The sequence below is a fragment of the Leguminivora glycinivorella genome, chromosome 4 (genome assembly GCF_023078275.1).
Source record: "Leguminivora glycinivorella isolate SPB_JAAS2020 chromosome 4, LegGlyc_1.1, whole genome shotgun sequence".
NCBI classification, from domain to species: Eukaryota; Metazoa; Arthropoda; class Insecta; order Lepidoptera; family Tortricidae; genus Leguminivora; species Leguminivora glycinivorella.
Genome location: NC_062974.1, coordinates 23,864,952 through 23,877,978, shown reverse-complemented (window position 1 = coordinate 23,877,978; position 13,027 = coordinate 23,864,952). Strand labels below are relative to the sequence as shown.

Sequence of the window (13,027 nt, the reverse complement as noted above, 5' to 3'; positions counted from 1 at the left end):
ACCTACTTGAAATGTGAAACGTGAATAAAATTATCTGATTTGTTTTTATAAATCAATTTAATTAAATAGTATTAATTAACAACACATTACAATAAATACGTAGAAAAGAGAATTTATCTCTAACGTAAAGCACACCATCCTTCTTGCATTCATTACCATGCAAAGAAATTCATAACTTAAAATTATTGATGACTAATGATTAATAATTTACAATAAAACAATTTGTGATCACCCTATATGGAGCGTGACGTCAAATTGATGTCATCGGCACGAAAAGTACGCTCCCCGAATTAATTATAGACAGAAAAACTGACGGGTGACAAAAGAGGTTAGGTTAAGGTTTAATTTATATGTTATTGATTGTTGCAAGATGCATGTTGCGGATTTTCCATTGTTTTATTTACTTTTTGACGAAGTTTGTAGCTAAGTTTGTATTCACCTGCGTTGCGGATTTAAGAATATGGTCTCTGAATAAATTAGATTTATTTATTTATGTTGATACCATGCTCAGCAAACTAAACTTCCGTGTGTTTTTCCCCAAGGAAACCGAGACGACATTCTGTAGGTGTCTTTGTTGATAAATTGCAGTGTTTTTTGCTAATGGCCGCCTTTTAAGACGGTTTTCTTATTTCGGTATTAAATCGGGAGGAAAGCTGGTATTCATCATGGAAACTGGAGGCTAAAATGAACAGGCATTAATTTCTGTTCTCATAGATGTCACCATTTTGAAATCATTTGTTTTATTAGTAAGGACAAGGTTGATTATATTTTTACAGATTAGCTGACGCTGGTAGTTTGATTGATTTTAGTATCTTTTTTTTCAATCGTGAATTAGTTCTGTACCAGGATTTTCGACTACTTTACAGGGAAGTTTAAGAACGGAGTATGTCTCTTTCTTATATGTTTGAAATGCAAACGATGTGCTGACGGTAGTGCCCCCTTTCTTCCCGTGGGTTTCGTAGAAGTCGACTGTGCCCTTGAGTACAATATAGTGAAACAACAATATATACCTGTATCCATCATATACACCAATGTTCGACTAATAAAGAATTTGTATTATTGGATTGTATTATTGTGCGATATGGGATAAATTGTGGCGTAGACGAGAGTCTGGCAACCTGTCACTGTAATGTCACAGTTTCGTTTCCTTTCAATCCCCTATTTGACAAGAGTGGCACTAAAACGAGTAATTTCATGCGGTCTGCCTATTTCTTTACAGGAATACAGGCGTGATTGTATGTATGTACCTATATATATGTATACCTAATAAAGAATTCTCAACCGGGTGTGATAGAAGTGTGAAATGTGAAGACAACATGACGCGGGTCGCCCCCGGCTCTGTCTGCAAACCTTTTTTCCTATTTGCATTTTAGAAATAGAAAACAGCTTCATGCTGAAAACGGACACTATTGTTAGTTAGAACTACCCACGCTTGTTTCAGTTGTTTGCCACCAACGTAAATAGTAAAATACTACGTAGGTACTAACTACTAATTTATAGTAAACTAGCTTTTGCCTGCGGCTTCGCTCGCGTTAGGAAGAGACAAAAAGTAGCTTATGTCACTCTTCAACCATCTCTACTTAAAAAATTACGACAATTCGTCGCTTCGTTTCGCGGTGAAAGACGGACAAACAAATAGACACACACACTTTCCCATTTATAACAGTATGGATATTTTCCTTAGTTTAATAATAAAATTAACATAAAAATTCTAACTACCACAGAATAAACAACTACTTACCCAAAGATAGATACTTATAACATCGCTCATAACAAGGTACCCTTCAGTTCACAAAAGTATCAAATTTTGTTACATTTATTTTCGTTGTTTCTAAGATCTAGCGAACAACGCATGTAAAATTTGTATTCTAGCACGATTAAAGTAACAACAAATTTGAATATAAAAATATAAGGTAAAAGAAGCAATTCACAAAGAGCGCCAAAAAGATCTATTCAATCCTTTGAAGGGACGCAACAATAGGCTGGATTTGAATAAAATAATAGTTTCAGGACAGACCACATGGCCTGAAAGGGTCGGAGGCTTTTAAGGAGTATTAGCCGATTCATTTTCAACAATTTGATATGGTTTTCATATTGTTCCGGTACGGTTTTGATTGCGAGTAAGTAGGTGATTATTGGGAGTTTCAAATCAAAGATTTGAAAACTCCCAATATCACTTCATATTTAGGACTCGTACTCAGGTTTATTGGTGATTTAAAACTCCCAATAGGTTTTCAGATGATTTAAAACTCCTAATCGGCTTTCTCATGATTTGAAACTCTCAATAGGTTTTCAGATGATTTAAAACTCCTAATCGGCTTTCTCATGATTTGAAACTCTCAATAGGTTTTCTGATGATTTAAAACTCCTAATCGGCTTTCTCATGATTTGAAACTCTCAATAGGTTTTCTGATGGTTTAAAAAGCACACAAGGTTTACGATTGCATATTTAGAATTAGAACTTGTGAACTGTAAAAGCGCAATCAGATTTTTAACTTAACATTTCGGATTCGTTCATTTGATTGAAACAGATGAAGTATGGTGTTCGTTGTTAAATGGTCCATTTCGAAAATGTAAGCCGTAAAGTTAAGTTAGGTATGATATTAAATAGCAAAAGCTTAACGCAACACACTCTCCGAGGTGGCCAATCTCAGATGTGGTCTCTCTCAAGCGTTTGCTCGATTGACAGTGGCGTTTACACACAACGTGTCTGATCAGCTCGTCAGCGTCGCAGAACACGAATGGACCCCCAAAGTGTGAACTCTGGTGTAGTCGCGTTTTACATGCATCGATTGAGTTTGACCCCCTCCGGGTATGGGATTCCATATCTATCGACCGCGTAAATACAGAGATCCCCAAGTCTCGAATTCAACACTACATGCCTCGGTTGGCCAAGCCAAGGAATGGTTTACGTGTTGAGGTTGTCGGTCGTCACAACCCGACATACTACACATCACCATTTTTATTTATATGAAACATTGTAAAAACTTTATAAGTGTGATGTAGACCCAGTTATGCTATTGGCTGTTTCGGATTACGTACTCCCACGTCATATCTACTACGAATTTTGTAATATATGGTTTAAAATAACGTATATAAAATATGATCTTCTTTGACACCCATAACAAAGAGTTCAGTATAAATTAAAGGCTAGCGTATGTCATATACTGCACTTTGCAAAGCAGAACTTTTCATAAAGATATAAGGTTCAAATTTTGATTATATTAAAATCATGACATACATTGAACAGTATGCGAAATTGCAATCACTCATTTAGTTGTAATTTGAGTCAGTTTACCTGGTTGCTCACTCGCTATGTTTATCTTATAAAATGATCACGATTTACATGAATTATAAATGGTTTTGATATATAATAGATCTCAGTATACATATTTCAACTATATTGTGAGTGGTAAAACTCTAAAAATAATATCGTATTTATTCTCTATGTTTTAGTATGTTAAAAATAAAACAATTAATTTATCATGAAACCATTTTATTTAAGTAATGAGATATATTACAAGCACGACGACTAACTAAAAAGTAAAGTACATTTTATAACATAAAATTTTCTAATAATTACTCACTTCACTCAATTTTTTTACAATTTTTTCTACCAGACCTTCAGTTGCATTTAATAACTCATCATAGTCATCTTGAACAACATATTGTACTGTAACCCCATTAGATTCGATATTTGATTGCTCCAAATCGGATATACTGATTTTAATCAGACGCTTTCCTTTTGTAACCTTTCTGATGACATGGGAATTTAAACCCATTTCTTTTATTTTCCTCTTTCCTTTCTTAGCGATTTTCTTCTGACTTTTTGCTGGTGTACCTGATAATGGAATTTCTAAAGATGGATTCAGGAGCAAATCCTGGTATTTCAGGTACGCATCCATGTCTTGAGAATAATTGAGCGGATCATTCGGTTTTTCACAAACTTGCGAATAAAATGGTGTGGTTTCAGTCATTTCAGCAGCGTGGTTAATAGGTTGCGAGCCCTGTAAAAAAATATCAAGTTAAATATATTTCAACACCAAATAAAAGTACTCAAAGATACCAGAATATAATAAAAGTAAAATACATACCATTCTGATTTTGAAACTGATAATGCACCCGGCTTGAAATCTCGAATTGTTGTAATTTTAATTTGTTAAATGCTCTATTTATAACTTCGTAGTAACAAAATATAGTATAGCTATTAGCTATTATAGCTTGCACATTGAACGCGGTCTTAACGCGGCGACATTCGTTCTTGTTTCCGACAAAAGAAATATTACACTTTTGTTTTTCAATAATTAGCTGAGTTGAATATTATATTACAGTGATGATCAACCTTTGTATTATATTGGTTTCTTACTGTATTTTTGCAAATGTTGTAGTTTATGTTAGTTATAATTTGCTTTTAGGTTGTTAACTCATGACTTTACGTCAGTTTCGTTTTATTAATAAAACCCCTGGCTTATTCATTTCCTCTACTATTTTCTAACAAGTGCAAGTGTTACAGTGCGAGTTTTACGTACACGGAGAAATTCACCTTGAAACAATGTTCGTAAGTTTGTAATATTTTATTTAGCTATAAACTATTCTGAATATGGTGTTGAGTGATGTTTGTTCTCGATTAAATTTACTGATAAGTATCCTTCTAAGTAGCAGTTTTATGCGAGTTAAGTGCGTATTGGTATTAACTTTAACTTAAAATTTATAACCCTCGCTGGAGAGAGGTACAAGTACAACTGTGAAATCTCGTTCGACTGAACATAACAGAATCTTATTTTTTATTTTCAGGTCTGACTTTGAGTACCATGTAATCCAGTCTAAGAAAGACCTCGACTCTGAGGATGAATCTGGATCATTAAAGTATGTATTTTAATTAAATTTAAGATTTTATTGACTTATTATTAATTTTTGTTATTATTAATGATCTGATGGATAATCACTATGTATTGTAGGACTCAGAAGAAAACAACCAAAAGGAAAAACGCTTCTCAGATCCCGAAACGTGACGCGGGCTGGTCGCTGGACAGAAACGTCGTCGAAGAATGTGCTAGTAAAAGGTAATTAATTAAAACTGTGTTTGAAAACTTGTCTACAAATGCGAACTTTTTATTTATTTCTCTTTATTTATGAGAACTGGAAGTAATATAAAGTTTTTAATATTACAGCAAGAAGATCAAACCAAAGAAAACTGTGAAAAAGCACGCATCGTCCGTGTTAATAACTGATACGTTGCAGGACAGTGACACTGACCTTGATGAAGAAGACAAAACTAAAAGGTAATTAATTCAATTCAGTTATTTTATATGTAATACATATATTTACTTAACTAATTGGAATTAGCCTTTGAATCTAAACATTTTAAACCATAGTATTTAAATTCTTAAATGTTAAGTACTTACCTAATTAACTAATTATATTTTGTTGTATTCGATAATATAAATAAGTTTTTAATATTCCAGTACGACAACCAAGTCGAAGAAAGAGACACCTGATTGTAAGCCAGGCTGGTTTTCAAACTGGGGTGACGAAGGACATGTTGAAGCCCAGCGTCGAGCATCCGCTGCCAACTCTCTGTCGTCCGTGCTGATACGTCGCGTCCCAGGCGGCTACGTGCGTCGCACAGCTTCGTTAACCGGTGATCTTTTTATTGATCTTAAACTGTATAACGTAGTAGATATTCAAAACGTTCCATCTGAAGCCCGTTGGGAGAAAGCGCTGGTTAATTTTAAATATCGTGTGGATTCCGTTTCGGATATAGTAGATGGAATAAATAAGATTCTAAAGCGTTGTAAGGACGACTTTACAGATGAAGGAACCTTTTTCCCAGATAAAAAAAGCCAATAATCTTTAATCTTTTTTACGTCTAATTTAGTCTATTCCTATGTCAATAGGCAAAATGCCTCATAATAGCTCCATATTTTGTTCAGTGTGTGACATAAGTATTCCAAGTAAAGCCTTTTCTGCTCACTTGCGCACTAACTTGCATAAAAATAATAACTCTGTTCAATTAACTCCTGATATTGAAAAAATAAGCAGCGCTTTCCGTAGTAGAATAGCATCATACAGAGTGCGTGGACCAGAGAGTAGCCTCCATGACTCACCGGTAAAGTTTCTGTGCGCTCTTCGTAGACATATTAAACATATTCTCGAAGCGAGAAGGCTTGCTTTTGGATCTATAAAGGTTAACTTTGAACTGTTTGCTGAATTTGGTTTGCCGAAAAATGAAGCATGTGAAATTAAATCATTCGCTACGCAAAATATCATTTTACATCAGAGTTACGAATTTAAAGAAATATTTTCAACCATTTTGAACACATTGAGCACGAAAATTGATGAATTTCAAGAACGGGACAGTGGCTGGAGCTTTCTACGAAACTTATATCTCGAGATAAACATAAACAAATATAATCCTCTTAGAGCGTCTAGATTTATAGAATTACCAAAGTTAATAAAACATCGAAGAGCTTGTGTAAATATTAAAAACAATGAAAGTAGCACTATCTTCGAATGATGATAAACGAGTAATATTAAAAGACAATATTCACACACTTGCGTGGGGACATGCTTCATTTTTCTAAATATAGTTATATAGTGATATTTTAAAGGAAACTTTGAACTAATTTGTAAACACCTACTTTACTTTTTAAGTTAGCTATGCCAGTATGTATATTATTATTAAATAAACTTAAAAAAAAAAAAATAGTTTTTCTTTTTTAAACCCACCATATTTATGTACAATGTTTAAATCAACTCAGGATACTTATGTTATGATCGTATACCTGTATCACGAGTACAATATCGTATCATGAGTTGATTTAAACATTGTTTTCAGGAGTATAATTTACAGGTTAATAAAATGCGTTTTATTTAGCACATTCATTTATTCAAAGAGGAACGTGATTTTCTAAATACCATTTTTTCATACATATTACATTTTTTAATGCACAAGTTTTTTTATGGTACACACAATTAAAAATACAATCATTAATACAATATTTTTTATACAGTTCTTGTAAATTCGGTGCACCCTTTTCACTTAAATCTATAACAGTACAGTTTGAATATAATTCTTTAATCCATTTAATTTTTTCCATACCTTTAACGAATATTATCTTATCTTTAATATGATTATAAATAAGTCTTCTAAATTCTCTATAATCAACATAACCTTCGTGCCACAAAATACCTAAATGTTTTTCAATCCATTTTGTCTGCCTCTCTTCACTTTCCGTCAATTTAGAAAATCGAAAAGGGGGTTTTATTAAGAAAACTTGAGTGTATTCTAGCGTGCTGTATGCAAATTCTTTGATAATAAATTCGTTTTCTTTTGTTTTAAACCCTTGAAGGTCTACAAATATATGCTGCATTACGATACTTTTTTCGTAATATTACTTAAAGGCTTATATTCAAATACACTATCATTTAAAATCAGACAGTAAGCTGCAGTGTTCTTTGGTATATCAGATTCACAATCCAATTCAACTCTCACATCTACTGAACCGGTTTTTAAGGTTTCGTTTTGACGAGAACAGTTGATAACAAATAAAGGAGCTTTATCTTTAAAATCTTTAGGGCTAAGCAACGGCGCTTGTAGACGATTATAATAAGACTGTTGAAATTTCGCATACTGTTCGTATAATATAGCAAACTTTTCACCCGAAAAACTAACATCAAAACTTTCGTACGGAAAGTAAACTGAATTCAAGAAAACTTTAACATCTCTCAAATTACAGTGATCAAAGTGTGATATGTCTTTATTAGCTTCATTTTTTCGTCCCGTTTTCAATCCAATTATAATATAACGCGGCTTTTCAATTTGCGATGAAGTTTTGATAGACCAAGAATGTTTTGACGTCTCAGGCAAGAGCGGATATTCATACAAATCCCAAGTCCTAAATGCTATCTGAACGGCACGATCTCTTTCTAAACATTTGAGTAAATTTAATCTTTCACGATCAGACACTTTAACATGAGGCATGCGCCATACTATTTTAGATATAGTAATATTGTCTATATATTCATTCGCATTTAATTTAACACTATTCAAATTAGTATTGGATCTTAAAAGAATAAGTTCATGCTTGCAATTAATTATGATTTTGCTGTAATCCTCAGCAAACCCGAGAATCTTGTTTAAAGGTACAGACACAGAAAATGTACCTTCCGTGTTTTTTATACCATTGACATCAAATCCCCATAACTTAGACATGGATGCTTCCAGTCCATTCATAGATACAAGAGATTTCATAGTTGTTGTAACTCCTGCGTTTTTAATTTTGTCAATTTCGATTCCATTTAATTCATATCGAATATCTTGAAATAGATGAAGTATGGGGTTGTTTGTAAGAAGAACACTTTTTACCTCGGCTTTTGTTTCTCTATTGAATGCGGTTATAGTACCTTCTATGTATAAAGAACTTGCTGATGGTAGTACGTAAAGATCTTGTTGGTTTATAGGTATACGTATTTCATCGTTGAAATTGAAACTTGTGACGTACGGTTTATATGAATGATATTCAAAGCTCTCGATAGAATTATCAAAGACAAAAGGTTCTGTTAAGTTTAATATACTCATTTTAATAGGCGTAAGCTTTGGAGGAATTGCTTATTTTGTTTTGTGAGTTTTACTTTAGGTCTTCTTTTCATGATTGCAGGATGAGTACTGGTAATGTTTTTAAGAGAGACTGAAGTTTTATTGAAGTCTATCATTTTTTTCTTAAATGTAAATATAACTGAATTTCTTCACCCCGTAAATTAACTAGATTATTGTTAACGTCTAAAATTCTTATCGTTATTGTGTTTAAGCTATTTTGGGTTACAGGGAAATAAATAACGTTTTTTGGTGTTTCTATAATCCGATAACCAGGTGGCACGTTTGGTACAAACTCGTGAATTATATGACTAGGTTTTCCGTTAACGAATGAACCGCTCACTATGTCACATTCGATGCGGACTATGGTTGTTGAGAGAATGGAGACAGGATAAGGGGATTCAGTTAATATATTAGCTTGAATAGATTCTGAACCGAAGCCAAGTATATTACCGATGGAGCCTTCTTTGTCGAAATGAATATTTTCAGAGCATAAAATAGATGTTTTTAAGTTATTATTATTGCATGTTAGTGCAAAAGAGCATCCTTCAATATGTTCTTTAAGGTAATCGTCAATATCTTGAAGTTCATATGATCCTTCAGGAATTTTAATTACTTTGTTTTTACCATAATAGAACTTATTATTTCTGTCGTCTATGTTGGGTATAGAATTAAAAGTTGACATATACAATAGCCCACACTCATATTCACCATCCAGGTGAAAAGCTGGTGAATAGTTTGTTAACAGAGTGGAAGATGTTCCAGTTATAGACAAAGTGAAAGACATTGTGAGAATGATAAACTGATTATTGTGCGATGATATTTAAACGGTTATACCAATATTGTTTTAAATACTTTAGGCATAAGTGTCCACAATTGACAGTGTTAAACTTTTGATATGTGTCATAATTATAGTAAATATCATATTTTTTTAAATACCTCTTTAATTCTAGCGGAGGTGAAAGGTCACCATAACTATTAAAATATTCACAATAATTGTTATCTTTTACGTAGGCTACCCAGTGTGTACCATTGTTTTTAAAACTGTCTAAATTAACAATTCCACATTCTACTTTTTTAGGAGTCTTTGGTAAACTGTCTCTCATATAAACTCCTCGAAAATATGGAATATCAGATGAGTGTTTTAAAATGTCAATATTTGAAAGAGCGCGCCTGGGTAACCTCTCAGTTAGTTTTTTGAAAGTTTCAAACATAATCCTTTGCCATTTTTATATGGTTTAATGTGTAAGCCTTTTCCTAATGCAATAGATTCCATCATCTTGTTATGTCGCTCCGATTCCGCTAAATTTTTTCTGGCGGCTTTGTAATCACCTACAGCTTTAGCAATTCCGGCAGCTCCTCCTGCTAATGACCCTAGCGCAGACAGACCAGCAAAAATAGGTATCAGCGGTAAGAAGCCTCCAGTTTTTGGAATTGGTATAAGACGAGGTACCCGTACCTTGGAATTGGTTTTAAAAATTTTCGTCGCAGCAATAAGTGCCCGCTCAATTATATTACTACCTTTTGTTTTTGGTTTCTTTTTTAATTCACTGCGTATCTTGGTCACAAAACGTTTAAATGGTTTTATACCCGCACCTGCCTTTATTTTAGATTTCATCACTTTGCTAACTAACCACGAAGCAATTTTTTCTCCTCTCCCTGCATCTTTCGATTTTCTTCTTTGTTTCGCCATTTCGTATAGTTCTAAATCAGCACGATGTCTATCAGCTAAATCCGAATAACTATCATATGCTATGTCGTGTTTCATACACGCATTATCTAGCGCATTAATTCCTTTATCGCCTCTCTGCAACCTTTTGCGCAATTTTGTTCCCGGACCACAATAGTTATAACCAGGTAAGTGTAATTCAAAGGGTAAATTATTAATAGCGCTGTTTAACAGTCCTTTCCCTTTCATATCTCGTGAGATAATAACACTATCATTAAAAGGAAATTATATAAATATCTTTAAACAACCGCACTTTTATCAATCCAACTGTTTTCGCTATTATTAAGGCCCAACCATTTAACATACAACTTTCTACCCTTTCTTTTAATAACCTTTTCTACAAGGTAAACGTTTGGATGGTTGGTTTTCAGAAGTTCTTCCTCGTAAAATGTACCGAGTATAGTGTTTTTATGCTGGTCTTGAATGTGATACGTAACAGGTTGAGTGCGATTCACGTGAGTAATAGTGAAAAGTTCTGTTGACCAATTAGGTGTGTAACCTTTGTGAAAGGCATTTTTATACTTGCTAATGCGTACACAATCTCCTATATTGAATTTGTTCGATTTATAAGACAAATTGGATAGTGATTTTTTAATATTTTTTAATACTTGCATTTCATTATCAAAATTTACATCAATAGGTTTTATTTTTGTTGTGCGATGCACAGTCTGATTATATGATTTTACTACATCGTCTAATGGCTTACCAACCCATTTATAGTTACCAACTAATGCAAAATGTTTGTAGAGCTTAGACTTAAGTGTCTTTATCAGCCTTTCAACAATAGATGCCTTCTTAATTGAATAAGTTGAGTAATGATTAACTTTTAATAATTTTAAGTAGAAATCGAATTCTTGATTGTAGAATTCTTTTCCTAGGTCAGTTTGTAAGTTTTTAGGTCTTCGTTTAGATGTTTTTATTATTAGTTCAAATGCATCTTTGACTTCTGTTTTAGTTTTAGACTTAATAGGTGTACACCATGCATACTTTGAAAATGTGTCAATAACGGTTAAAATATATTTATATCCTCTGTTAACAGTATGAAGCTTTTGTAAATCTATCAAATCGGCTTGCCATAAATCATCAATTCCTTGTAGTACAACCGATCGTCGCTTAAAATTTCTTCGCGCTGACCTGTGGATCTCGTTCACTATTTGTTGTTTTATCATTATTATATTTTTTTAAAATATCGTCTATCTCCTTCTTCGTATAAAAGTTCAGTTTTAACTGAGTTACGAGTTGGTGAATTTGATTATTTATTGTGTTAAACAAAGAGTCTATATACTTCTTTTCGTACATGTTTTGAATGTGTTCATCAACGTACTGCTTGTTAACTGCATCATCGGAAGATAATGGTTTAACAACCCCTTTTAATCTTATAGTTTTTAGATCAAAATTTCCTGCTTCTGTTCGAAGCAAAGCCTTGTACTTGAGCTCAGAGATTTCATCAGTACGCAAACGTTTATGAACATGGTGACCGAATTTGTCTATATTCATTTTTTACTTGAAAGTCAAACTTCAACTGATGGGAAAGGTAAGAGTATATACATTTATATATTATTTATTAAGCCTGCTTCACGTAATTCTTCAATTATGGATATTATCTCGTTATCTAACCCTGTATTTCCAGCGTCACGCGATGCTATAAGCAGTTTTAATCTGTCAACTAATTCGTTTGGATCATCCCAATATACATATGAAATATCTCTTTTTACTTTTTTCATTGATGGTAAACCTTTACCGGATATATATTCTTCACTTACTGTGCGCTGTTTGGATAATTTGAAAAGAGGTTTTATAAGGTTTAAATATTTCATACCCTTGTTGCTTTTTATGGGTTTCTTTGGATCAAAGTCGCGTCTATGTGCATTCGTTTTCATTAACAATGTTTTATATAATCGTTTATCATCTTCAGTTACTAGTTTTAAGTCAGGTACTTTCTTAAACAACAAATCATGTAAGCCTTGTGTTAAAAAATAACTTTCTCCACCTATCACGAGTTTATCATCATTAACAGAAATTGGGTAAGATCCAAGCATTAGCTTTCCACGCTCATTTCGTACACCAAATGGAATGTTCATGATAAAATATTGTTTCTGCCAAGCGGGATCATCGCGAGGAGAAGGAAACGAGTCTGACGTTCTAAATGAAATATTATTTGTTGTATCAGAATCACTTTGGTTCACACTTTCTTGAGATGAAGAATCACTATCATTTAATTCATTTTCACTATAATTTGGTTCAGATTCAAATGACTTTCTCAACAAAGTTTTATTATCCAAACTTTCTTTCATCCCATCTTCTGAAGGACTATATTTCAATGTTTTTACTGGCTTGTTCCATTTAAACCTATCGTTATCAAAATCTGAGTCACTAATGATTAGATTGTTATCATTACTACTATGTTTTTTTACCATTTCACCAAGTGGGTCTGTGATTGGTTTTAACATTGCTTCCAACATCATATTATCGTTTGATTTAACATCACGAATGCGTTTAACTTTTTTTCTTACTGCTTCAGCAGATTTGAGTACTTTTTGTTTAAACAATTTTTCTTCATTAATTTTATGTTCCATGTCTGAACTAGATGGTTTCATTTTAAGCAATAAGTGTTTAATGTAATACTATGCTTTATATATCAAGTCAATCTAGAATTATAAATGTATCAAATCCTTTTCTATAACAGCCTGAATTTCTATTAC

General features: G+C 32.9%; 1 protein-coding gene and 1 long non-coding RNA gene across 2 annotated transcripts; one reads left to right on the top strand and one right to left on the bottom strand.

Annotated features, from left to right (window-relative positions):
• Window positions 1–2,612: 2,612 nt before the first annotated feature.
• LOC125225827 lies at window positions 2,613–4,125 on the bottom strand. The gene is made up of 2 exons (XR_007177026.1): window positions 4,095–4,125; window positions 2,613–4,007 (listed from the first exon to the last, which is right to left on the bottom strand). It is a non-coding gene; the product is annotated as an uncharacterized LOC125225827 (long non-coding RNA).
• A 254-nt stretch (window positions 4,126–4,379) lies between these two features.
• Window positions 4,380–6,692, top strand: LOC125225259. The gene is made up of 6 exons (XM_048128868.1): window positions 4,380–4,384; window positions 4,442–4,558; window positions 4,795–4,866; window positions 4,959–5,063; window positions 5,172–5,282; window positions 5,466–6,692. The coding sequence occupies exons 1-6, from the start codon at window positions 4,380–4,382 to the stop codon at window positions 5,848–5,850; spliced, it is 795 nt and encodes a 264-aa protein (XP_047984825.1). The 3' UTR covers window positions 5,851–6,692.
• The last annotated feature ends 6,335 nt before the right edge of the window (window positions 6,693–13,027 follow it).

Bases quoted from the DNA above. Each gene is read 5' to 3' on its own strand.
- LOC125225259 (XM_048128868.1), top strand. The intron at 4,867-4,958 runs GTATGTATTTTA...TATGTATTGTAG, and splicing joins GATGAATCTGGATCATTAAA to GACTCAGAAGAAAACAACCA. The intron at 5,283-5,465 runs GTAATTAATTCA...TTAATATTCCAG, and splicing joins GAAGAAGACAAAACTAAAAG to TACGACAACCAAGTCGAAGA.